At 41.4% G+C, this 27,853-nt stretch overlaps 1 protein-coding gene across 2 annotated transcripts in view; it reads right to left on the reverse strand.

The window, feature by feature from the left end:
- PARD3B (par-3 family cell polarity regulator beta) overlaps positions 1 to 27,853 on the reverse strand; it is an 807,407-nt gene that overhangs the window by 222,306 nt on the left and 557,248 nt on the right. For both annotated transcript variants that reach the window (XM_068245009.1, XM_068245008.1), the window contains one exon: positions 12,065 to 12,235. In XM_068245009.1, coding sequence (XP_068101110.1) covers positions 12,065 to 12,235 — 171 coding nt within the window. The remainder of the gene's footprint in view (positions 1 to 12,064; positions 12,236 to 27,853) is intronic.

The raw sequence follows: 27,853 nt of genomic DNA on the forward strand, positions 1-27,853 counted from the left end.
CACAACTTCTTTGCCCCTGCAAAGCACAAAGAAGGTTCCCAGTCTCCATACTGCTTTAACCCCTCACTACTCTGAGCTAGGTTTCTATGGGTTTTAATGCACTTTGATCATATGAAAGCAATAGGGCTCTTGTCTGGACAATATATCATCAAAACAACTTAATGGAATTCATGTTCTTTTTTCATCTGAATAATCCTGCATTTTACTGATGGCATCATTGGACCTACAGTTAAAAACTAATAAAATAAATATCTGCTAACCACATGATGGTCTGCAAGCAGTTGATGAATTACCTGAAGCAGAGAGGTGGAGACTATCATATGCCATTTTGGATAAAATCCTACAGGTCAAGAACTACTTACTATCCCAGATACACACTTCTGGGTTAATAGGGGAATAATGTTCCTTAGACAAGTGGGAGCTAAACCTTTTGCAGCCATTCAATCTATTGGATTAATCCTGGGGACTCTGAGGCTGCAAAACCTCCTGAGCGGCATAACGTTCAGGGGGTTAATGGCTTTCAAGAGAGCGTTGCATATTTTTTAGGCTTTTGGTGGCTTTTGAAGGATGTGGGTATAGGGAAAGGGCAGGGATGTGGGCTTTTGTTGGCTTTCAGTGGCTTTTGCTGACTTTTAAATGACTTCTAGAAACTGCATGTTGCTTCTGAGACAAGATGAGACGAAGGGATCTACTGACAGGCTTTCAAACTCCTACTAAACGCTACCATCCACTTGCATGGGACAGCAGTAGATCCCTAAAAATGTTACTTTTAAAACACCAAGTTTAATGGCAGCAAAACGTCAGTTTGAACCATGCTTAAGTTTCATGCTATATGGGATAAGTGGAGAGAACGTTAAAGTGGACCTGAACTCATGCACAGGACACAAGGACAATACAGAAAAATCCACCCTGCTTGTGTTTAGAGTAAAGAGCAAGTCTAATTACCCCTCAGCTGCAAGTAATCACAATTGTTATTTGATCTCTCAGCAGCCCGGGCAGCCTCAGCTAATTTGTAACACAAGATGTTAACCCTTTGTCTGTTTCCATGAAAGTGGGAAGAAGAAACACTGCAGATGTATTGCAGCAGTTCTGTAGGCTATAACAAAGAAATGTTTTTTTAAAGGTTATTATGCTGTTGCTTATCTTTTAGAGCAGAAAGGAAGTTCTGAGTTCAGGTTCGCTTTAATGTAGATTTAGTACTATCCTACTTCAGAGCTGGGATCATTTCATCATGAAAATGTGGATCCTTGTGATATAATGTAACTTGATAATTCAATGTTTTATCTGCCCATGGCTCTTTATGTTTTTGTGTTCTCATGGCATGTGACCCTATTATACCTGTATGTATCCTTGGATTATAAATCCCTATATTGACTTTCACCTTACTGGGGGCTCACTGAGACATGGCTAACTCCATCAGACAATGTGTCTCCAGCAGCTCTATCACATGGTGGTCTAAAATTTAGTCATGCCCCTAGACCTGGCCACAAACTTGGAGGCGGGGTGGGGATCCTCCTCTCTGAAGACGTGCTGTCCATCTCTACTCTCCATACCACATTCAGATTGCTGTTTTCTACCGCCCGCCCGGTCCACCCTCTACTTTCATTGATCACTTTTCAGCATGGCTTCTCCAGTTCCTCTCCACTGAATACCCTCTATCATCATTGGAGATTTCAATACACCCATCGACACTAATTGCTCTTCATCCACCAAACTGCTCTCTCTCACCTCCTCGTTTGACCTCTCCCAATGGTCCTCCACTCCCACCCACAAAGACGGCCACACTCTTGACCTTGTCTTTACCCGCCTCTGTTCTATTTCAAGCTTCCATAACACTCTGTTTCCCCTCTCAGACCACAACCTTCTTACCTTCTCAATCAATTCTTCTCTACCCTCAACTCCTCCAACACTACACCGTACGGTCATGTGCAGGAATTACCGCAACCTGGATCTGAATTCCCTGACTGAGGCCTTGCAACCTCTAAGTACTCTGTCTACCTACACTGACCCTGAGGCAGCATCTGTCATGATATAGCAGCTAGTTATGATGTTGGGATAATACAGGAACATATTCTATCAATGTTCTATCTGCTGTGTATTATGTCAAAGGTGTAGATATGCCAGGCTGGCGTCATGGAGTTCCTGTATGTGTAGATTAACTCTACCATTGTCTGCTAGAAGGAAGCTGTTACCTGAAATTACTAGCCTGGGGCAAGGAAATGGTTCATTAGGCCACTAGCAGTCACCTTTGATCTGCTGTCTCAGGTGTGATTGTCTGCGAAACTACATTTGCCTTGTGTTCCTGGGGTAGCAGGGAACTGCTAATTAGCAGCCACTTGAGGAAGCTAACACAGGAATGTTTGAAATTTGCATATGGCAGCCTGATGGAATGTTGAACAGCCTCACTTCACAATCTTTTGATGTATGGACTTGACCTGTGGAACTGTAGACGTTTGCCTGTGGGAATTGGATTTTGAACAAACACAGGATTTCTTTGAAGTCTGCGAAGTGTGACAGGAAAAGCCTTGAAATTCGATGTCACAATCTGGGAAATTGCGTTAGTTTTGGGGACGGAACATTACATGCCCCAGGCCACCCAGCGCACTATAAAACCTCAGCTAGGATAGTCACAACTGGTAGTCTTTGGACTAGCTAGGACTTATCTGGTTCCTAACCAGAAGTTGCGTCCTCCCGCAAACAACGCTCAGATCGATATGCTGGTAACGTTTTTCCCTTTTATTTTTGCAACTTGTCTTGTGTGTATCGTTGTAACTTTTATCATTGTAATTTTTACTTTGTTTTTGTAAATCTTTTGTATATTATTTTCTGCATTGTTTCACTTTTTTCCTGGAATATTAAATCGTTATTTAATAAGTTTGACTTCTGCTGTACTAAACTAACACTCATAGCCTAGAAGAGACTGAAGTGTAACTGTGTATAAGTCCATGCCTGATTTTACGTTTGAGCAACCCTACCGCATGAGATTGTAATTGCATTGTGTGTATGGGCACTGTTGCGCTCGACAGCAGAGTGGCTAACAGTATCGTTCGGAACGACTGTTAGTGGTTTTGCTGCACTACAGTGTAACTTGCATTACAAGTCAGTGCCTGATTGTGCCGTGTTACTGTACAACTGTAGTGTGTGTGTGTGTGTGTGTGTGTGTGTGTGTGTGTGTGTGTGTGTGTGTGTGTGTGTGTGTGTGTGTGTGTGTGTGTGTGTGTGTGTGTGTGTGTGTGTGTGTGTGTGTGTGTGTGTGTGTGTGTGTGTGTGGCGTTCCCGTATTCGGCCTAAAGCGAAAAGCTGACCCGAATACGAAAACGCGGATTGCGCGCTGAGCACTCGACAGCCGAGTGGGCGTGTCTAGCAACAGCTAGTGGTGGCAGTAAGAAGCAATTGAGGGGTCACAGCCTTGTTTTTAGCTTGAATAAGGCGGCTCCCCGCTTGATCTGTTCAAACCCGCAGTCGGGAACCGTATACGCAAGCGTGCCGGTTCCTGACAGCATCCAGTTACTTATTTAGTGTAGTCTCCTCTGCCATGAATTCAGCTGCTCCACTCACCACCACCCGCCCCCAGCAAACTAACTGGCAGCCCTGGCTCACTGAACCAATCAAACAGCTGAAAAGGCACTCCAGGGTGGCAGAAAGGTGCTGGAGAAAGAGAACTGCTGTAGAGGACTTTCATCACTATGAAAAATTATGCAGGAGCTCAGGGATGCCCTCACCTCTGCTAAGCAGTCTTATTTCTCCTCGCTCATTTCCTCACAGTCCCACAACCTAAAACAATTGTTCAACACCTTTAACTCCCTACTTTGTCCCCCATCTCCTCCCCCTACCACGTCTGTCAGCTGATGACTTTGCATCATACTTAACAAGCAAGATTGATGCAATATGTAATAGCTTCAACACGCAACCATTTTTACCAGCTCAACCATCACCTGTAAATTCCTTCTGTATGCCTGCACCCTCGCTCACTACTAACTGCCTTCCCCCCGCTCCACAAGACCACTCTCCCACTCTAACAGCTTTCACCACACTCACTGAACAGTGTCTTTCCTCGCTAATCTCCAAAGCATATCTCACTACCTGTGCCCTGGACCCCATTCCCTCTCATCTAATCCCCCAGCTTTCCTCCTCCTTAAATCCCGCTCTAACAACTCCATTAAACCTTTCTATCTCCACTGGCACTTTTCCTTCCTTATTCAAACAAGCTATCATCACACCACTTATCAAAAAACCCTCTCTTGATCCAACTTCTCTATCCAATTACCGTCCTGTCTCGCTCCTCCCCTTTGCTTCTAAACTGCTGGAACGTCACATCCATTCACAATTGTCTGCCTTTCTCTCTACCAACTCCTTACTTGACCCCTTTCAATCTGGATTCCGTACACACCATTCCACTGAAACTGTCCTCACGAAAGTTGCTAATGACCTACTGGTAGCTAGATCCAAAGGCCAGTTCTCCATTCTAATACTCCTTGACCTTTCCTCTGCCTTTGACACGGTTGATCATGCCCGGTTTCTCCAGACGCGGTCATCCTTAGGAATCAAGGGACAAGCACATTCCTGGATCTCCTCTTATCTCTCTGGACGCTCTTACACTGTGTCCTTCTCTAACACCAATTCCTCCCCATGCCCACTGTATGTTGGTGTATTTCAAGGCTCGGTTCTCGGGCCACTTCTTTTCTCAATCTACACTCGTGGCCTGGGACAACTAATTAACTATTTTGTCTTCCAGTACCACCTCCATGCGGATGACACCCAAATCTATCTCTCAGCTCCCGACCTGTCATCACTATTATCCAGAGTCCCCGACTGTCTACGTGCCGTTTCCGCATTCATGTCCTCCCGCTTCCTCAAACATCATGAGTAAAAACGGAAATTGTGATTTTTCCACCATCGCTATCTACACCCCCACCACTTGCAACCATAACTGTAGACAACACCCCAATAACCTCGACCACTAAGGCCCGCTGCTTGAGGGTTATACTTCACTCAGAGCTCTCCTTTAAACCTCATATTGCCTCATTAACCACCACCTGCTATTTCCAGCTCAAAATTATATTCCGTATCCATCCCTTCCTCACACAAGAGGCCACCAAAATGCTTGTACATGCCTTAATCATCTCCCGCCTAGACTAATGCAACACCCTGCTCTGCGTTCTACCAAAAAACAGGCTAGCATCTCTCCAACCCCTTCTAAATTCAGCTGCCCGCGTCATTCACCTTTCCACACGCTCTTCCGATGCAGCCCCAGTGTGTCGTTCTCTCCACTGGCTACCCATTACCCAGAGGATCCAGTTCAAACTCCTGACTCTAACATACAAAGCCCTTTACGAGTTGTCCCCTCCATACATCCCCTCACTAATCTCTAGATATTGTCCCTCCCGCAACCTTCGCTCATCCCAAGAAATTCTCCTGGCCTCTAAGGTGATCACCTCTTCTCATGCTCGCATCCAGGACTTTACACGAGCATCATCCCTTATCTGGAACTCTCTTCCACAGCCTGTACTACATGCTCCAAACCTGGACATCTTTAAATGCACTCTTAAAACACACCTATTCAGACAAGCTTATAACATTCTATAGCCCTTAAGCACTTATCTGTTCACAATGTAATCAGAGGCAAAATGTCACTGCCTCATCCATCCTCCTCCCCCTTACCTAGTGAGTCATCCACTACCCTTTAGATTGTAAACTCGCAAGGGCAGGGTCATCCTCCTTATGTTTACTGTTTTTGTCACAATATTTGTGCTGCTTGGGACTCTGCTGTACATTTTTTAATTGTATCTATGTTCCCCTTGTCGTCTTATTGTGCTTTGTAAAGCGCTGTGGAAAATGCTGGCGCTATATAAATAAATAAAAAAAATAATAATAATTGACCGTCATTACTTATTTGGACCATCATTACTTTGAGTGGATGCACCATATCATCTTGAATTGTGTTGGATCACGTTTATGTCATTGCAGTTCTGAGGCACAATGTACGTGATAACTTATTTCATTGTTCATTACTCTAAATGAGAAATACTTTGCATGAACATTTTTTGGATTAGAATCGCATTTATTTCGCCAAGCACGACTGGGTCGTGCCCGGAATTGGGCTTGGCACATGAATACAGTGCATATGCATAGAAACATAAGAGACAACAGAGCATAGAACATAGTAGACAACACTTCATCTCAAAAACATACATAATACATAGTTACATACTTACATAGTTATTTTGGTTGAAAAAAGACATACGTCCATCGAGTTCAACCAGTACAAAGTACAATTCCAGCCTGCTCCCTCACATATCCCTGTTGATCCAGAGGAAGGCGAAAAAAAACCCCCACAAGGCATGGTCCAATTAGCCCCAAAAGGGAAAAATTCCTTCCCAAATCCAGATGGTAATCAGATTAAATCCCTGGATCAACATCATTAGGCATAACCTAGTAATTGTAGCCATGGATGTCTTTCAACGCAAGGAAAGCATCTAAGCCCCCTTTAAATGCAGGTATAGAGTTTGCTATAACTACTTCCTGTGGCAATGCATTCCACATCTTAATCACTCTTACTTTAAAGAACCCTTTCCTAAATAAATGGCTAAAACGTTTTTCCTCCATGCGCAGATCATGTCCTCTAGTCCTTTGAGAAGGCCTAGGGACAAAAAGCTCATCCGCCAAGCTATTATATTGCCCTCTGATGTATTTATACATGTTAATTAGATCTCCTCTAAGGTGTCTTTTCTCTAGACTAAATAAGCCCAGTTTATCTAACCTTTCTTGGTAAGCGAGACCTTCCATCCCACGTATCAATTTTGTAGCTCGTCTCTGCACCTGCTCTAAAACTGCAATATCTTTTTTGTAATGTGGTGCCCAGAACTGAATTCCATATTCCAGATGTGGCCTTACTAGAGAGGTAAACAGGGGCAATATTATGCTAGCATCTCAAGTTTTTATTTCCCTTTTAAGGCATCCCAAAATTGAGTTCGCTTTAGCTGCAGCGGCTTGGCATTGAGTACGATTATTTAACTTGTTGTCGATGAGTACTCCTAAGTCCTTCTCCAAGTTTGATGTCCCCAACTGTATCCCATTTATTTTGTATGGTGCTAGACCATTTGTACGACCAAAATGCATGACTTTACATTTGTCAACATTTAATTTCGTCTGCCATGTATGTGCCCATATAGCCATCCTATCCAGATCCTGTTGCAATATGACACTATCTTCCTGAGAGTTGATGATTCTGCACAATTTTGTATCATCTGCAAAAATAGCAACATTGCTCACTACTGCATCTACTAGACCACTTTTCCAAATATATCTGCCATGTGGTTTGCAGGCAGGAAGTCAACATTGGGGGCCTACGGGGGCAGAGCATGTGCGGAGTTTATAGAGTTTAGTGAAATTACAGCTGAGGGGAAGAAGCTGTTTTTGTGTCTCGTGGTCTTTGTGGAGATGGACCGGTACCTCCGCCCCAAGGGGAGCTGATTGAAAAACTGGTGGCCAGGGTGGGAGGGATCCTTGGCGATCTTCAGAGCTCTGGAGCGTAGTCTGGCATTATAGAGGGAGTCTAGGGCATGGAGTGTGTCCCCGATGATCCTTTCCGCTGACCTGATGAACCTCTGTAGTTTGCGTATGTCGTCTTCGGAGGAGCCAGCATACCAGACAGTGATGGAAGAACAAAGGACGGATTCGATGGTTGCGGTATAGAAGTTCGCCAGCAGTTTCCGTGACATGCCGAACTTCTTCAGTTGACGGAGGACGTAAAGCCTCTGCTGGGCTTTCCTCTGGGTGGAGACAGTGTTTGCCTCCCACTTCAGGGTTTACTTTACTTGTATATTCCACTGTAAATGTACAATTTCTTTGTGCTTTAACAAAATGTCTTTAGTTAAAAGAAACAAAAAACGTATATGCCAACCACATCAGGTCAGAATTGGGCTGTTATAGGATCCAGAATGGCATCATACCATGTCTTTGAAATCCCCCTCTCATCCCTTAGAATGGTCCAACTTTATTGGATTTGGATTGGATTTAAGTCTGCTCTGACACCACCCCACCTTTCTGCACAAAGACATGAAGAAAGTTGTTACTGATAATTTGTAAGTCCTGATTTTTGTGCTTAGTCTGTAGTTTTTATAACAGGGGGGTGTAGCCAGAAGTGTATAGAGTGTCTATTCCACTGCCAGAAGTTCCTGTAAGATCCTCTAAGATTCCCTGGGGCACTGAGAAACATGGCTTGATGGAATTCTGGGTGAAACAAATTATGGACACCTGTATATATTAAAAAAAAAAAAAAAAATAGGACATGTTGAGTATGTGGTGGATATGATGAAGCTGATCCTCAATAATAATTATTTTGAATTTAAAGGTGAACTGTATAGACAAAAGAGGGGTGTAGCCATGGGGGCGGCATGTTCCCCGTCCTATGCGTGCCTACACCTAGGTTTCTGGGAGGAGACCGTGGTCAGGGGCATGCGTGGGTACCGGGAACACGTCGCCCTCTGGTTGAGGTATGTGGACGCAATTTTTGTCGTCTGGAAGGGTACTGAACCCCAACTACATCAATTTTTTGAGGATTTAAATAAGAACAGCAGAAACATATTCCTAACGTACACTTACAGCCAAACGGAAATCTCCTTTCTTGATTTGAAAATTAAAAAACTGGGAGGTGATCTGGTTACGAGTACGTTTCGCAAGGAAACTGCCGGTAATACCTTGCTGTCAGCTAAAAGCGCGCATTTACCGTCGCAAAAATGGGCTGTACCTACCGGTCAGTTCATGCGAATGCGACGTAACTGCAGTCAAATTGATGATTTTAAAATGGAAGCAGAGGACCTCAAAACAAGGCTCCTAGCTAGGGGTTATCCAAAACATATAATCAATAGGGCCTATTATAAGGCATTGGCAAAAAGACGATCAGATTTACTGGTCAAAAGGTCACTTGACAATCAGCTGAAAGATTCAGGGGTGGAAGTTGTGACCACATATGGATCTCGTTATAACGAAATAAGAGAAGTTCTGGCCAAACATTGGCATTTCTTATGTAGGGACCTCATTATAAAAGGATTGGTGGGTGATTACCCACATATTGCAGCGAGGAGGGGCAGGAACCTTTCGGACGTGTTCGTGAGCAGTGAATTTAAACATAAGAATACCCCAGGGGTAGTTAAAAGAAATCGTAAGGGGATGTTTCGATGCGGTGATTGTTTAATGTGTCCCTATAAGGAAAAAGGCGATACCTTTCCTAATTATGATGGCTCTACTGTATTCAGGATTAATGACTACATGGACTGTGCTACGGAAAAAGTAATCTATCAATTAAAATGTAGTTGTGATATGATATATATTGGGAAGACTTTTGGACCTTTAAGAGATAGGATACAAGAACATGTGAATAATATAAAATCAGGATATGAAAAAGCCCAGTTGCTATGCATTTTAAGATGTTTCATGACTCCAATCCTAGATTCTTAAAAGCTAAAGGAATTTATAAGCTGAACATCAGCCCTAGACGGGGAGACTTTGATCAGCAGCTTTTGAAAAAAGAGTCCTTTTGGATCTATAGATGCAATTCTATGCAGCCACACGGGCTAAATTCTGACATGAACTTATAGGTTTTCCTATAAAAGAGATTTACCCTGCAGTTTCAAGAATGGACACTAGATGGTGTTGTGAATATTTGAGACGCAACAATGATACGTATGGTATCTGATGCATATGGGGGCGTGCACCAGCTATAAGAGGTGTACGATTCCCATTACGTGCACACACGTCTGAAGAAGCCTATTGGCGAAACGCGTCACGTGGGTGTTGACGTCATCCCGCTGACCTACGGATGCATCGATCCACCCTCTAAGCCTCCGCCCCTCTTCCCTTGTTGCCTCGCTCCGGAGTTACGCCAGGTGGCGAGAATACGAGACCGCTCCTCCAGCCCGTTGTTTGGCTAGGATGATGCAAAGATGATGTGGCCAGATTTAACAATCAGGGCACGCGAGTACCAGCCCTTGTTGAACTCTGTACAATTGAAGCTGACGGTGATAATCAACTGATGTAAGTTGGCTGACAAAGTTTGCTTGCTGGATGTCACTTTGTTCTTACTCCGTGGGATGCTTGGCTTCACAGGGTTGTGTAAGCATATCGCTACACGTAATGGGGGTGTGTTATAAACTGTTCTTATCACCTTGCTTCGACACCATCGTCTCACAGACTGTGAGATCACTTGACTCTCCACACAGCAAACAGGATATAGACTTGCTCAGGCTTCTTTCAATGTTTCCGTCATTTATTCAAGTCACAGGAATACAGATAGATACATTCATCATATCCTAGCCATGCCAATCTTCATGTTGCGTTATAAGCTCATGATTAGACTCCCTCTTGAAGTCAATCAGGTACCTTCTTCCTAACTACGTTACACTAAACTACATATGTACAACATACATTATATCAGATTACAGAAAGGACGAACATGCTTAGGTCCCAGTCGGCCTTGCGAGCTAGTGCAGAAGGAAGAAGCAGAAGTGAGTTCTCCATTGCTCGCTCCAGATTTAATACCGGCTAGGAAAGAGTTAAATATGACATCATCTTCGCCACCCCCTAAATAAGTCTATTGGTGGACTCACTTGTGGTGTCATCATACACACCTACTCGATTAATAATCGATGAGGCACTTGACCCAGATGCGGGAATGTGAATGTTTAGTAAATATGGCCAATGTTTACTGTTCCTGTCCTGTAAGTGGAGGTCAGAGTAAACCGATGGCCTTCTCTTAGGAACATGTTCTCAGTATCTGCGTGTATCTTCTGCTACACGCAGACCCTGAGATGCCTCTGTCTATTTTAAAGGCATACACTGCGGACAAGCCTTTTACATAAAACTCAGGCCAAGTAACTGAGGCCTACTTAAATTATAACAGGGTGTTTTACTATATGGACACTAGAACAGAGGCTGGAAAATAATAAGGGTGGATTGAAGATATGCTCAGGATAACCAGGATGGCGATATATGACATGCTGCACTGGATTTAAAGGGGCCTGAAGACTTTAACACATTAAATACCGGTAGTTAAAATAGGTGCACCTATTAGTCTTGCAGTTCTGCTCCGGCATCCTGTTGCTTGCTATAGTCATTGAGGAGATTTTTAATTGAATTTAAGGTGTAATCATTGTTGCTATTTAAAGAGGTTAATAGGCATTAATAAATTGGAATAAATTGTTATACTTTCTTATGCTCAGGCTCCCTATAATTTTTTTGGGAATATATACAGGTGTTTGATAGGTGAGACAGAGTTAAATAACTTAAGGTAGATATCCTGCATTATTCTATTTTTTGTTGGTTAAATTATAGACACCATCAACTCTCGCCAATCAACCCACTATTACAACAATCTTAAGGAGGTAAGAACTGAGGTTTCTCTTTTGAGGCAAAATATACCGGCTCTCTGTACTTGGGTCTCTGAGACCAAAGAACACATTTGCAACCCAGAGGATGAGATTAGGCTGTTGCAGCAGGCAGAGGCATCCACTCAGCATGATATAGCCACTAGGGATGCTACTTCGGATTCTGTGGAATAGAATTGAAAATGCTCACTTGTCATTTTTCCCCAATTCTTTAATAGGCTTTCAGAAGCAAAGAACAGCTTTTTTGTCTGTAAAGAGGAGGCTTTGTCATCTCAAAATTACATACTCTCTGGTATACCCTTGTAAATTAGATATACTGTAGCAATAGATGGTCGAACACATTTCTTCTTCAGTTCTGAGGACACCTTTAGATGACTTGATTTGTAACCAGGCGGACAATGTTTACCTCCTCCATCTAAAGGCCTACTGAATGACCTCATTATCTGTGGCACATGTGGTGACAAGTTGCAAGTGCCTTATTGCTGGATTTCACTCATCTTGCTCTGCTGGAGTGACTCTGGCCTTTTGAGCCTTGTGACGCTGGATGGACTCCTGAACTACATCTTTGTATCTGAACTGACTTCTTTTGCCACACTTCCCCGTTCCCTAGCCAACACTGTCCACGGTATGTTATATAACTGTTTATTACTACATTTCAATATCTGCAGGTGTAAACTTACCTCTGTCTGTTTATCCAACTTTCTCAGAATAACCAGCTGGATCATACCACGGATGTTCCCCTCCATAGACATGGACCTTCGCAATGTTTCCATAGCCTCTCGATTTGATTTACCTAGCAAGTTTTCCCCATTCACAGCAAGCAGTTGATCGTTTACTTTTAGACGACCATCCTATATGTTGAGAAAACATAAATGTAAATAAAATAATGCTATTAGTTTATAACTACAACCCCAAAATGCAATGAAAATTGTAACAGGTAATACTTCAAATATTTCAAGGAAAGAACCTGCAACCCGTATGATCTGAATGATATTCAGTTTATAACATTGATTTTTATGCACAAATAAATATATAAATAAAACTAACCTATAAAATAAAACATTTGAAATAGACAGATATAAAAAGTGTCCTTGCAATGTTTCACAAAATGATAAAACTAGTTTATGAAAATTTGAAATGAACAGATTTTAAAAGATGCTCTTGCAATGTTGCACAAAAAGAAACTTTATTTACTTGCTTTCATTGTGTTGCTATTCCTTGCTGCTTATTTACAAGTAACTGAATTGTCCATTCCCTGAGATCATTGCTTCTCCCACAGGAACGCATGCACTCCATCAAGCTTTTCAGTTATCTAATTTGAGTTCTGCTATATTGCATATTTTAATGAAGTGAAAGGGAGCAGAACACCATTTGTTTAAATGAGCATCCAACAGTATTGGAAACATATTCATTCAATGAAATGCATATGAATATAACCGAAAATGATTGCTTGCAAACAGATTTATGTTTTGTCAGGCTGTCTGGAAAGTCAATATATAGACACTGCCACTAGCTTCATCAAACAAGTCTACTAACCGTCTTAATTTAAAGGGCACTAATTAAAACTTTAACACTTGTACAATAAATTCTAGATGACCTTGTACTCTTCACACCAGGGCAGAACAAATGAATCTATAACTGTTGTAGAAGGTTTTTTTTACTACTTTACTTAAAACACAGTAAACATTGTCAGTTCTCGAACACCTGGTATCCTGCTAACAGATATGTAATCAATTCATTTCACAATACTAATGTAGAGGTTGTTAGAGTGTATCCATGTACTATTTAAATTTTTCAGTCTCATGCATTTAACACTGTGTATTTCAAACATGCATAAATATAATTTTTTAAAGTATACCTGACCTCACACAAAGCTCCATAAGGTAAGCAGAGGTATGTTCTTGTGGGATCCACTTACCTTTGTGCATTGGTCTTTCCTCTCCTAGTTCCCCCTGTAATCCTATAATCACTCCTTGAAAAAGTTGACTTTCGGGCACAGTGAAATTTTAAAATTTTCAGACAGGTAGAGGCAGTTTGCCACAATTAAAGAGACTCTGTAACACATTTTTTAGCCTTAGTTCTTCTATCCTATAAGTTCCTATGCCTGTTCTAATCTGCTCTGGCTTACTGCAGTCTTTCCTAACTGCACTGTCTCTGTAATAAATCAATGTATCTTTCCTCTGTCCTGTTTGTCGGGCTAAGGCTTGATTGTGTGGAATGTGCAGGGCTGCTTGTGATTGGTAGAAGCGATACACACCCTCTGCAGGCCCCCTGCACACTCTGAATGACTCACACACTATGCTTAGCTGAGCCTATTAGAAGCTGGTTAGTTTGTTTGTAAACACTGCCTAAAACTGTTAATTACAAGCCAGGATTGCAGCAGAGAGTGGCAGAAACAGCACAGAGGGGCACATGAGAAAATAATGAATAGAATGGTATGCTTTTTATTGTAAGAATATTAGAGTACAGATTCTCTTTAAGGAAAGCGAATGGGGTGGAGAAGCGGAGGGAATGGTAGAGTAGTGGGAGGGAACATTTTAGCAGGTCTGCCTCTTCCTGTCTGAAAATGTGATTTTAGCCAAAAGGCCAGGGCACGGTGACACAGTGTGTATAGCACACTTGCCTATCAGCGCCGGGTCCCTAAGTTAAAATCCCAGTCAGGGCACTATCAGCACTGAGGTTGTATGTTCTACCATGGTCTGTGTGGGTTTCCTTCAGGCACTCTGGTTTCCTCCCACATCCCAAAACATAAAGATAAGTTAATTGGTTTCCCCCTTAATTGACCCTGGAGTATGATACAGGCACTACACGATACATACATAGACATATGACTATGGTAAGGATTAGATTGTAAGCCACCGTGAGGGACAGTTAAGGGACAAGAAAATATACTCTGCGGAAGATGTTGGTGCTGCATACATACTAAATAATATATATATATATATATATATATATATATATATATATATATATATACAGTATATATATATATATATATATATATATATATATATATATATATATATATATATATATATATATATATATATATATAATGTGAGTGTGTGTGTCGCCATCACTCGGAAACGCCTTGAATGATTCAGCAAAACTTGATATACAGGTCCCTTATTACCTGGGAAGATATGTTGTGGGGGATTTAGGCCCCACTCCACACACACACCTGGACGGAACCACAAGCAGCCAATCAGATTTCACCTATTCACGTCAATGGAAAAAATGGAAAAGGCTGCCATTCTCACAACTATAAAGCCAGAGTCACCAAACTTGGCACAGTGCATCACTTGGTTACCGAGGTCAAAAATTTGGGGAAAGCGAGTGGAGCATAAAACAGCCAATCAAACTTCAGCAATTTGTTTTCAATGGAAAAATGTAAACTGCAGCCATTCTTAGACAGTTAATGGCAGGGTTTTCAAACTTGGCACACCTGGTCACTGGGTGACTGAGATTAATATTCAGTAAACTAGGTGGATCCTACAACAGCCAATCAAAATTCACCCATTGATTTTCAATTGCTGACATTCTTACACTGTTAATGCCAATGCCAGTGGTCTAAAACCTAAGACAGTCAGTCTTTGGACAACTAGGGTTAAAATTCACTAAAGGGGCGGAGCCACAAGCAGCCAATCAGATTTATTTGCTGGATAAACTGCTTCCATTCACACATTTTTGATGTAAACTGCAGCCATTCTTACACTTTTAATGGCAGGGTTCTTAAATTTTGCACAGCTGATTACTGTGTGACTGAGATAAATATGCAGGGAAGTGGGTGGAGCTTACAACAGGCAATTAAAAATCACCTATTGATTTTCAAAGGGAATATTTGAATTGCTGCCATTCTAACACTGTTAATGGCAGAGCTCTCAAACCTGCTACAGTCGACCATTGCATGACTGCGGTTGAAATTCATAAAAGGGAACAGAGCCAAAAATGGCCAATCAGATAGGTTTCATTTCAATGCGAAAATGTAAATTATTGATGCCAAACACTCCAAAGCTCATACATTTGGTTATTCAGTGACTGTGTCGCAAGGTTAGAAAAAGTGGGCAGACCCAATAACAAACAAATACATACTCGGGCAACACCGGGTCTTCCGCTAGTAGTAAATAATAAATACAGTAATTGTAAGTACACATGTACAGTTGTCATTACCTCAATACTTAAAAGAATCAGGTTGATCACCAGATTTGCTGTAAATGGCTAGAACATTGGGATTTAAAAATGTCAAAGAACTGGACATGAATCTGGCCAAAAGACCATACACAAAATGGAGTTGATTTCAAACAATGTCCAGTTAACCCAGTCTATGTCATCCCTGCAAGTGAAGCCCAAGTAAAAATTGCAAAATGCTGAAAGAAGTCTCTAAGGCCCCCAGCATTTCATCACATGACCTACAGATATCTTTAATTATACTAAAGTCAAAGTGAGTTCAAAGGCTTGTCATTAGTAAAAAGGAAGTGATGAGTGAAATTGCCAAAATTATTTTCACATTTTTTTTAATTAAAATAATGCAAAAAATATTTTTTTAACAAAAAAATCTTCAAAAAAATAATTTTGCAAGTTCTAAAAAAATACACAGATTCTGCAAAACCAGCACAATTGTGAAAATATGTTCTCAGGGGGTGGTCTGTTGACAGGTTGATATTGATATGATTTCTGGGTCAATAGTATTGCATGGAATCATTGGAGTCCTAATGTGGGGAAATAAGGTCTAGTTTATTTTTGCATTAGCAAGCACATTTTGAATATGGAACTTATTTTCAAGAATAAAAATGTGTGTTTTTATGTTACCTTCTTATATACAATGTATTTTCTTGAATATATTTTTGAAATGTAAAATAGCATTTTTGATGTGAAAATGACTTTGGCTGATATTCGAGCTCAACACTAGTAAAAAGCTGCAGAGATCAACTGGGAGGTGTGCCATAAGGAAACCTTTGTTGTCCAGGAAGTACATGTTGGCAAGCCTGGAGATTTTTATGGATGATCAAATGAAAACATATTTTCACAGAATATGATTTTTGAGGGGAAATGTACCGGTAAGTTAACCTTACTACATTATATAAACATTCAGTCAAAAGTATCAGTTCCAAGGTTTTATTCATTAAGGTTCATGACATTTTCGACACTTTAGCTGTGTGGCTTTTGATATAGCAGTAACTTTTTATCTACTTATATCATCTTAGTGATATGTATTTTGTTTCTTTCAATATAATCTAGGCTTTTGGGGGGGGTTTATTTTTTTTCTGAAAAACTATCTTATAGTAATTTTAAGGGGAAATATTAAGTGTAAATGCAGAAAATACACATTTTCCTTTTATTCAGCAGCAATTATTGCATGTGTCCTTTGTATGGATGGTAGCTAGCCAACTGGTTGTTTCACCAGTGTCAGAAATATTTTTGTTTTATATCGACAGGCATATATCACATAAAATTACTTATACAAGCAATTTTTTTTCTATCTGGAGTTAGTTAAGTTTAATTTAATTTACAAAAGTGAAGTAATATCATGCAGTTAAACTCCCTTTCAGATGTATTCAAATTAATAAATAAATATGGAGGTCAAGTATATATAAAACCATAACATCACATCACAGATTTGTTAAATGTTCATCAACCACTGCTATGGTCTGATAAGCCCCAGGCAATAATTGCAGTAATTGCCAGCAAACAGCAGGTGATGTTGCTTTAAACCTGTTCCACCAAACTGCAGGTAATGGTGCTTTAAACCCTTGCCAACGAACAGGAGAGGTCTTTAAACCCATATATTTTGTCATAAAAAGATACTATAATATTAAAAGGCAAAGTCACGAGAGGAAGGAAATCGAGGGTTACCCTACTTACCACTGCTTGCGTCGGGTCTCCATGGCAACAGGGCATCACAGGACATGCTGTCAGGACGTGCCAGCATGTAGTATGGTGACATGTCCTGATGGCATCTCACGTGATGCCCAGTGGCCATGGAGACCCAACTCAGGAAGCAGGGAGTAGCTAACCATTAACCACTTAAGTCTATCTGGATAGATATATCTGTCCAGATAGACTCTGTTGCTGCCACTGCGCCGTGCGTGCGATTGCACATGCTCCAGCGTGTGCTCACGCTGCCTGCCGTTATCCCCTAGATCAATGAATGGGTATATAGTTCCCATTCATTGATCTAAGTCCCTCGCAGAAAAACAGACAGCCTCTTATCAGAGGCTAAAGTCTTTCTGCAGAAAAAAAAAAAAGTTTCCTGTCCTCCTAATCCTTCCTGGAAGCGAGATTGTTCGCTTCCAGGACTTTTTGACTGTGGTCATCTTGTGGCCAAATAGTAAAACTACACCCACATACATTTTTTATTAAATAAATACAATATATTACATTTAAAATTAGCTGTTTACCTCCCACACCAAAAATTACCCAAATAATGTTTTTAATAAAAAAAAAAAATCACAATTAAAAATATAAAACAACATAAACCTAAGGGTCTGAAATTTTTTAAAATGCATGTCAAGAGAGTATATTAATATAATTTTTTAAAATTATAAGCTTGTAAATAGTGATGGACACAAATAGAAAAAAAATGCCCCTTTATTTCCAAATAAAATATTGATGGCATAAATTGTGATAGGGACATAATTTAAATGGTGTAATTACTCGGGACAGATGGGCAAATAAAATACATGGGTTTTATTTACGGTAGCATGTATTAATTTCAAACTATAATGGCCAAAAACTGAGAAATAATGATTTTTTTCCATTTCTATCTTAATCTTTCTGTTAAAATGGATTTAGAATAAAATAATTCATAGCAAAATGTACCACCCAAAGAAAGCCTAAATGGTGTTGAAAAAACCAAGATATAGATCATTTCAGTGTGATAAGTAGTGATAAAGTTATTGGTGAATGAATGGGAAGTTAAAGTTGCTCGGATGCATAAGGTGAACAACACTGTAGGCTGAAGCGGTTAAACCTCGGTTATCATCCGCTCGTGATTCTGAAGAGAGGGAGGACAGGAATCCAGCCTGCCGTTATTTACAGTGCATGCGGGCCATATCAGGCCTAGGGGCCGTAGTTTGCCCAGTGCTGTTCTATTAAAACTCACTAGAGATCATGATTAATCCCATGTTCAGACAATCTGACTAGGTGAGCAGGAAGAAAAGGTCAGGAACCATATGGCCTCTTCTCTCTGAGCCATACCAACCTGCAAGGCTGTGAACATTGAAACAAATTGCACAGTAAAAACTACACATACAGTACTAAAAACAAATTTGTGACATTTAATCCACCTGGTTCACCTTGCATGCTGTCAGGGCCATTAAAACATTCCCATCCACGTAGTTACACAGCAGTGTCACAAATTCAATCTGTGACTTTTAGGTAATTATTGTTCACACAATTACAGTGTGGATAAAAAAATATGTTCAAAAGCTTGTTAATACATATACAAACCTTTTATGATATTAGTTTATTTTTTAACAAAGCCAGCCTGTAGACCAATATTGGAACTGAAATCATAATCAGAATCAATTTATTTTCGCCAAGTAAGTTTGCACCCACAAGGAATTTGTCTTGGCAGTTGCTTAACAAACACAAACAAAAACAATACAAGGACAGACAGTGTGTATATTACAAGTCAAGGACATTATGCAAGTATAGTGGCAGTAAGCAAAGTGAGAATTGTTCATTTTCAGTTCTGTGCTGATTACTTTTAAGTCCTAGCAGCTCGTGGTTCAGCATTAAGTATGGCTACCACTTGAGGAAAAAAGCGGTTCCTGTGTCTGGAGATTTTGGTAGCGATTGACCGGAAATCTTACTCCTGAAGGCATGCGCTGGAAGATGGAGTGAGCTGGGTGAGAGAGGTCAGACGCAATTTTGGTTGCTCTCTTTCTGCACCTGCTAGCATAAAGATCCTGCAGGGAAGGGAAGGTAAGCTACAGCCAATTATCCTTTCCGCTGTTCAGATGATACGCTGCAGCCTCCCCTTTTCTAATGCTGAGCAGGAGCCGAACCATACAGTCATAGATGATGTTATGGTGGATTTGATGATTGCAGTGTAGAACTGTACCATTAGATTTTGAGGTAGGCCAAACTTTTTCAGCTGCCGTAGATGGTACATCCTCTATTGCGCTTTCTTGACAATAGTGGCAGTGTTGTTGTCCCATTTTAGGTTTTTTGAGATCGTGGACCCAAGAAACTTGAATGACTCTACTTGGGTTATTGTGGTTCCATTTATGGTTAAGGGGAGGTGCTGGGAGGGGGGGGAGATCTCCTAAAGTCTATTATCATCTCCATGGTTTTGAGAGCATTTAGTTCCAAGTTGTTGCTGCTGCACCAGGAGGAAAGCTGTCCCACCACATGCCTGTATGCAGACCCGTCCCCGTTTTGTATGAGACCAACTACTGTTGTGTCGTCTGCAAACTTCAGAACCTTAATAGATGGATCTGTGGAGATGCAGTCATTGGTGTAAAGTGAGTAGAGCAGTGGGGAAAGCACACAACCCTGGGGTGCACCAGTACTAACTGTCAGAGAGCTTGATCTGTGTTTATCAAGTCTAACATGCTGTCTCCTGTCGGTTAAGAAATCGGTTATCCATTTGCAGATGGATTCAGGTATGTGTAGCTGGGAGAGCTTGCTGTGCAACATTGATGGAATTATGGTATTAATTATAATTATAATCCCACATACCAACTACCCATGCCTTCCAAGAACAGATGTGGCCAATCAGAATTTTACTTCCCCACACCTGAGCAAAATTTGTATTATAAAGAGACAAATATCGAATTATTGCTCTCTTTTAGCAGTAAGTTACAGATTGTTAAAATGGATTTGTTGCTTACAAAGGTTGAGTTATTTGTGAGTAATAAGCATGCAATATTAATTTAGTTACAAGAAGGCATATATTTTATTGATTAAAAAGAATCATTTGGGAGTGTCCAAATCCCTTATCCAGGAAATTCTAAGATGCATTGCCAATAAGCAAATAATAGGCTTACTTGACAGTTACTTTAATGTCTTAGACAGAGGTGTACATTGTTTTATATATATATTTATACATATACGCAGCAGTTATATCAGAACTGAATCTATGTTTAACCACAATTAAAGACAGGCTATCTTGCTAATTTGTGAGTAAAGTCTAAACCCAGCAGCCACTCCTATTATGGTTGATTGGATATGGTATTTCATACTTATCTCTTGATATTTTTGCTGGATAGCAGAAGAGTACTAGACTAACCCCTCTTACAGAGTATTTTATTATAGAGGCCCCTGGTAATCTAGTTGGCTCCCTTTGCTCTCATGCTGACATCAGCAGCAGTGCTGGGGAGGAGTTATCATTTCCAATGCTAGTGATAGACACATGCTTCATACTACAGCCAGTTGCATCTGTATCCCGTTCTGGCCTGATTATGTCATTGGGAAGGCACTCATCAATTACGGCAGAGGAGACTAGCATCAAGTTCAGGGCACAGGAGCATTGCAATCATCACAGGCCCAGAGAGAAGTTACTATAACACTTCTCCAGCGCTGCTTCTTCAGCTGCTCTCATGTTATGATCCCTAAAGTCAGCTGCTCTCATGTTATGATCCCCAAAGTACAGAGCACATACACATATTTGCACATACCCTGTTCTTATCAATGATTAAAGACATACTGTATATCTGTGTGCTTAAAGCTGAGATGAAGTCTCAGATGTTGTAAACATTCGGTGTCAAAAACATGTCTCCTTTCATACTACGTTTCTTGCAGCCCGACACAGCGAAGAATATAATCGCATCAAAATGTGATGCAATTACATTAAGGGGTTTCAGACTATTACTTTTGCAACACAATTTTATTTTTATTTATTTAAGTATTTAAATAGTGCCAGCATATTATGTATTGCTGTACAGAGTATATTGTCTTGTCATTAATTGTCCCTCAGAGGGGCTCACAATCTAGTCCTACCATAGTCATATGTTTATGTATGTATCGTGTAGTGCATGTATCACAGTCTAAGGCCAATTTTAGGGGGAAGCCAATTAACTTATCTGTATGTTTTTGGGATATGGGATGAAATCTGGGTGCTCGGAGGAAACCCATGCAGACATGGTGAGAACATACATAATCCTTGCAGATGTTGACTTGGCTGGGATTAGAACTGAGGATCCAGCGCTGCAAGTCGAGAGTGCTAACCACTACACCACCGTGCTGCCCACAATGCAATGATCTCCAATAGAATAACACACAACATGCAGTGTGTTACTGGGCAATGTACACATTTCAAGCACGCAGTCTGTGGACTGTATGCTGCACTGTACAGGTCACATCACAGTGACAGACTGCGATGGAAATTTATATCACCATTGCGATCCTATTTTTCAGTATGCACAACACAACCTGTATAGTGTGAAAGGAGCCAAAGTGGTTAGTAACAATAGTGTTCGTAGCAAAGGCAGGTGACTGGAGGGAAATCAAAGAATGCAGGGCAGAGTAGATTTACATATTTGCTAAGAGAAACGTGAGCTCTGCAAAAATAATGAAAAGTAGGTTTATACATGGTTAAAGTATAAATGTGTTACTTATCTAAAACCACGTGTAAAGGAGAAATAATATAACTAATAAATTAATAGTGCAACTGACACATCTTTCAAGTCTGACTACATTTTACATAACTGCAACAGTAAGGACAATAATCAGTTTCAATTAATTAGTTATACATATTAAAAAAGAAAATTAGTAAAAGAAAATTGCACTTTACAACGGTAGACTCATAAAAAATAATTAGAAATGCAGCAAATCCACGATTCAGCTGGGTTGAACCCTTTGGGTTTATCTAAGATTCTGATTTAGTTGGGGATTTAACTTATATTTTCTATTAAAGCGGTTTAACACCCAGCATTACAACTTTGCTTTAAAAGATTGCTTACAGCTTAGAAATTATTATGCCAGATTTTTTTTTAAGCAGAAATTCACTGAATGGGTTAAACATGACATTTTAGTGTTGGATTTAACTTGGAATCCGCATCCATTCTTATCTTTAGTTACAAATGTATCTTTGTTTGGAATGCAATTAGACCTCTGAAAACCTTGCGGTGGAAGCCCTCTTTGTTCTCTCTGAGCAGTGTTTGTTTATTACTTTGTAAATAGATACATTTGTAACTAAACCTAAGCACGGAGGAGGATTTCTAGCTAAATGCAGCACTAAAATGTCATGTTTAATCCATTCAGTGAATTTCTGCAAAAAAAAAAAAAATCTGGCATAATCGTTTCTAAGCTGTAAGCAATCTTTTAAAGCAAAGTTGAAATGCTGGGTGTTAGACCACTTTAACAAATTGTATGGATTTATTTTTGGGAAATTCCAGGTCACAGCAGTACTTTTTCTTTTCATTGTAAGAATTTAGAAATTAGAATTGGGACTTTAGGATCAAAAATAATACTTTGTAATGACAAAGCCATCAGAATAATATCATAAACTCATTCACTGTTATAAACATAGAAACAAATTGCTCTCTAAGCTTTCTTCTAAAGCCAGCTCTGAAGGTGTTAAAATGTTGTTCAACTTTCTTAGTGACATGCTGTGAAGAAAGACAAAGTGTAATGACTGTTTATTATAACGGCCCGCCTAACGCCGATAGGCGTCGGCAGGTCATTAGTGGTATAGCATGGATACGGCCGCCTTTCCATGCCAGTTCACGGAGGGTGTCACCGTGAACAGTGTGCGAGCCGCCGATCGCGGCTCGCGCGCGTAATGTAAACACGCGGGGAAGAAATCCCTGCTGTTTACATCATAAGGCGCTGCTGCGCAGCAGCGCCGTAAGTCAGATCGGCGATCCCCGGCCTCTGATTGGCCGGGGATCGCCGGCATCTGATATGCTAAAGCCTATCCTAGGATGCGCAGCACGGATATCCGTCCTGCGCATTACACAGCATGAGGGAGAAGGAGGTAAGCAGAGGGAGGGCGAAAATGGCTGCGGAGGGGGGTTTTGAGGAGCCTCCCCCCCCCCCCCGCTACTCAGTAATAGCCGGCGGCGATCAGACCCCCCAGCAGGACATCCCCCTAGTGGGAAAAAAAGGGGGGGGGGAAGTCTGATCGCCCGGCCACAATCCTTATCGGTGCTGCGGGCTGTAGAGCCCACACAGCACCGATCATTAGAAAATCCCCTGGTCCTTAAGTGGTTAAGTATCAATCTAGCTTGATGTCCAACTAGGAAACACTTACCATATTAAAGGGAATTTGTTTTAATGCACTTTGCAAATCATTTTGCCATTTTCTGAACTTTTAAAATGTAACTTAACCAGTTCATTGCTGAACCGATTTTGAGTTTATTGTCCAGATATACATATATTAACTTGATCTCAGCAAAAACAACACCTAAGTACTGAGACTAAAAGTACTGAATTTTCTTTGGTCAAAAATATAAATAAGAGTATGTTAGATTTACCTAACATAAGGCCTACAATATGCCACACATTCACTGTAAATTGGTCTCAGCAAACAAAGATAACTAAATTCTAAAAGTATTGAATTTCCTTTGCTCGAAAATATACACATGAAAGCATGGGCAATTTTCTTAAAGGGAGTCTATACTATATATATGAAACTTATAAATCACATTTAAAGATAATATAAAATAAACCCTGATGGGGCATGTGAAAAAAAAAACTGCTAGCTGTTGTGGCTACTGATCAGGAAAGTGTGTGTGTGTGTGTGTGTGTGTGTGCGTGCGTGCGTGCGTGCGTGCGTGCGTGCGTGCGTGTCTATTGGGTTTTCTGCTAAGCAGAGCCGGATTAAGGCTAAATGGGGCCCAAAGCAAAGTAACGGATTTGGGCCCCCGATTTTATAATGGCAAGATGCAGCTGCTGTGTGCACAGTAACATGCCGGACACCCCGGGGCAGCCGCTCGACTGGTTGCTATGGGCAACAGCCCGCTTTCCTCTGCGGGTGCACAATGCACGGAATAGCAGCGCAAACATGCAGAGGGAGAGATGGAATGGCCGGGATATTGTCACTCGGGGCACCCTTGTAAAGAGGGTGCCAGATATCACAGCAGCAGCACTTTCCCCCTGCATCTCCAGCCTGGCAATAACAGAAAGTTCTGGACACCGCCAACCAGGAAGCCGCCCCCCCCCCCAGACAGAATTACATAACCCCCACCCACCCACCACCAAACAATCAATTTCCTCCCAAACTAGACAGCCACATCCACCATGCAGCCTCCACCCCAGTGAATACGATAGTCCTGCAGAGAAGGGCAGCCGCAGTGGGGGAAAATGACAGCACCAGATGACTCGCATTCACCTATTGCGATCCAAGCAATAGAGGTCCCGTCATCCGGAGCCCATCTGTCTCCACTAGAGTGCCACTACTCTGTTACTACTACTATTACTACTTCCTACTTCCTGTCTGATCTGAGAATCAGGAAGTTTAGAGCAAGCGGCGGCACCGTAGAGGAGACAGATGGGTTTCGGTTGATGGGACCTCTATCGGTTGTATCACGGATAGGTGAGTGGGTATTTGTCATCTGCTGCTATCATTCCTGCCTGCTGCAGCTGTGGTTCTCTGTGGGAAGGAAGGGAGGAGCGGGCAGCGGCAGAGCGCACAGTAGCAGGAGAGGGACCCAGGGGGAGAGCCCGGCTCTAAAGACAGTCAGCAGCGGGCGGCGTCCTTTGACAAGATGGCGAGGGCTGGATTATGTGCTGATGGGGCCCCTTTGACTCTGTATGGGGGCCCCCAAGCGACTGCTTCTGTTGCCTGGTCGTTAATCTGGCCCTGCTGTTAAGGCTTGGAGAAGGGTAAAAACCTGAAGATATTTGGCATGTAAAAGCCTACACTCCATGACTCCATAATTTGCCTGTTACATATTACATCAAAAATTGTCCACAATGTTCATATGAAGCAGAGTTTGAAATTAATGCTTGCCTAAGGAAATACATCATATGACTTTTCCAGGTTAGGTTGTTAATAGAGCTCATTGTTTTTAGTAAAACTTGCTGTCATTATAGATTTTGAAAATGAGTACATTCTTATATATGCAAGCTCTGAATGTGCAAATAGTAGGTGATAGGTCCCTACTTCAGTTCTTATGATGAGACAGGGTCTTAATAACTACTGTTTCAGTCTTGTTATGAATTGTTTGTTCCCAATGCACACTCCTGTAAAGGCAAGCCCAGGCCAGGACCAGCAGTACCAATGTTGAGTCAATTCTGTGAAAACACTAACCTACAATGTTTCACTTCTGCAGTCTCTAGCCCTGATGCACTAAACAAGTACTAATGCTTGGCGAGTGCCTTACATCAAAACAATAGTGTCACACACGTTACCAAAATAACATGCAAATTACTATGGTAATTCTTTATTATTATTATTTAGTATGAATATAGCGCCGACATCTTCCGCAGTGCTGTACAGAGTATATTGTCTTGTCACTAACTGTCCCTCAGAGGGGCTCACAATCTAATCCCTACCATAGTCATATGTCTAGTGTAGTGTAGTGTATATGTATTGTGTTCTAGGGCCAATTTTGGGGGAAGCCAAGCCAATTAACCTATCTGTATGTTTTTGGGGATGTGGGAGGAAACAGGAGTACCCGGATGAAACCCACACAGACACAGGGAAAACATACAAACTCCTTGCAGATGTTGACCTGGCTGGGATTCGAACTGGGGACCGAGCTAACAACTACGCCAGAGAGCTAACAACTACGCCACCGTGCTGCCCGTGGTAATGTGCATTAACTCTTGGGCTACCACAAAAACACTCACACTAACTAGGTTATGTGCATGGCGCAGGGTGGTGCTCTATTGATCTTAGTACCGGTGAAACTGCCTGAGCAAGGTAACTTTACCGCTATATGGTGCATGAGGCCCTAGGTTACTTAAAGCAGACCTAAATCCAGCACTTCCTCTCCTGTCCTTTAAAGAAAGACATTTCTTTGTCACTGCTTACAGAACTTCTCTAATATGCTGCAGTGCTGTTACTTCCTGGTTTGCTGGAAGCACATACAGGGTTAAACCTCCTGTGCGTACATATAGCCTGACACACTGACTGGGGCACAGATCAAAGGTGTCAGCTCAAATTACAGTGACTTATTACAGTGGTTTGCAAAAGTATTCAGCCCCCTTGAAGTTTTCCACATTTTGTTATATTACTGCCACAAACATGAATCAATTTTATTGGAATTTCACGTGAAAGACCAATACAAAGTGGTGTACATGTGAGAAGTGGAATGAAAATCATACATTATTTCAAACATAAAAAAAAAATAACTGCAAAGTGGGGTGGGCGTATTTATTCAGCCCCCTGAGTCAATACTTTGTAGAACCACCTTTTGCTACAATTACAGCTGCCAGTCTTTTAGGGTATGTCTCTACCAGCTTTGCACATCTAGAGACTGAAATCCTTGCCCATCCTTCTTTGCAAAACAGCTCCAGCTCAGTCAGATTAGACGGACAGCGTTTGTGAACAGCAGTTTTCAGATCTTGTCACAGATTATCAAGTGGATTTAGATCTGGACTTTGACTGGGCCATTCTAACACATGGATATGTTTTGTTTTAAACCATCCATTGTTGTCCTGGCTTTATGTTTAGGGTCGTTGTCCTGCTGGAAGGTGAACCTCCGCCCCAGTCTCAAGTCTTTTGCAGACTCCAAGAGGTTTTCTTCCAAGATTGCCCTGTATTTGGCTCCATCCATCTTCCCATTAACTCTGACCAGCTTCCCTGTCCCTGCTGAAGAGAAGCACCCCCAGAGCAGGATGTTGCCACCACCATATTTGACAGTGGGGATGGTGTGATCAGTGATGTGCAGTGTTTTCCGCCACACATAGCATTTTGCATTTTGGCCAAAAAGCTCAATTTTGATCTCATCTGACCAGAGCACCTTCTTCCACTTGTTTGCTGTGTCCCCCACATGACTTGTGGCAAAATAAAAATGGGACTTCTTATGCTTTTCTGTTAACAATGGTTTTCTCCTTGCCACTCTTCCATAAAGGCCAACTTTGTGCAGTGCACGACTAATAGTTGTCCTATGGACAGATTCCTCCACCTGAGCTGTAGGTCTCTGCAGCTCGTCCAGAGTCACCATGGGCCTCTTGACTGCATTTCTGATCAGTGCTCTCCTTGTTCGGCCTGTGAGTTTAGGCGGATGCCTTGTCTAAGTAGGTTTACAGTTGTGCCATACGCCTTCCATTTCTGAATGATCGCTTGAATGGTGCTCCGTGGGATGCTCAAGGCTTTGGAAATCTTTTTGTAGCCTAAGCCTGCTTTAACTTTCTCAATAACTTTATCCCTGACCTGTCTGGTGTGTTCTTTGGACTTCACAGTGATGTTGCTCCCAATATTCTCTTAGACAACCTCTGAGGCCGTCACAGAGCAGCTGTATTTGTACTGACCTCAGATTACACACTGGTGCACTCTATGTAGTCATTAGCACTCATCAGGCAATGTCTATGGGCAACTGACTGCACTCAGACCAAAGGGGGCTGAATAATTA

Source organism: Hyperolius riggenbachi, chromosome 7 (assembly GCF_040937935.1).
Source record: "Hyperolius riggenbachi isolate aHypRig1 chromosome 7, aHypRig1.pri, whole genome shotgun sequence".
Lineage (NCBI taxonomy): Eukaryota > Metazoa > Chordata > Amphibia > Anura > Hyperoliidae > Hyperolius > Hyperolius riggenbachi.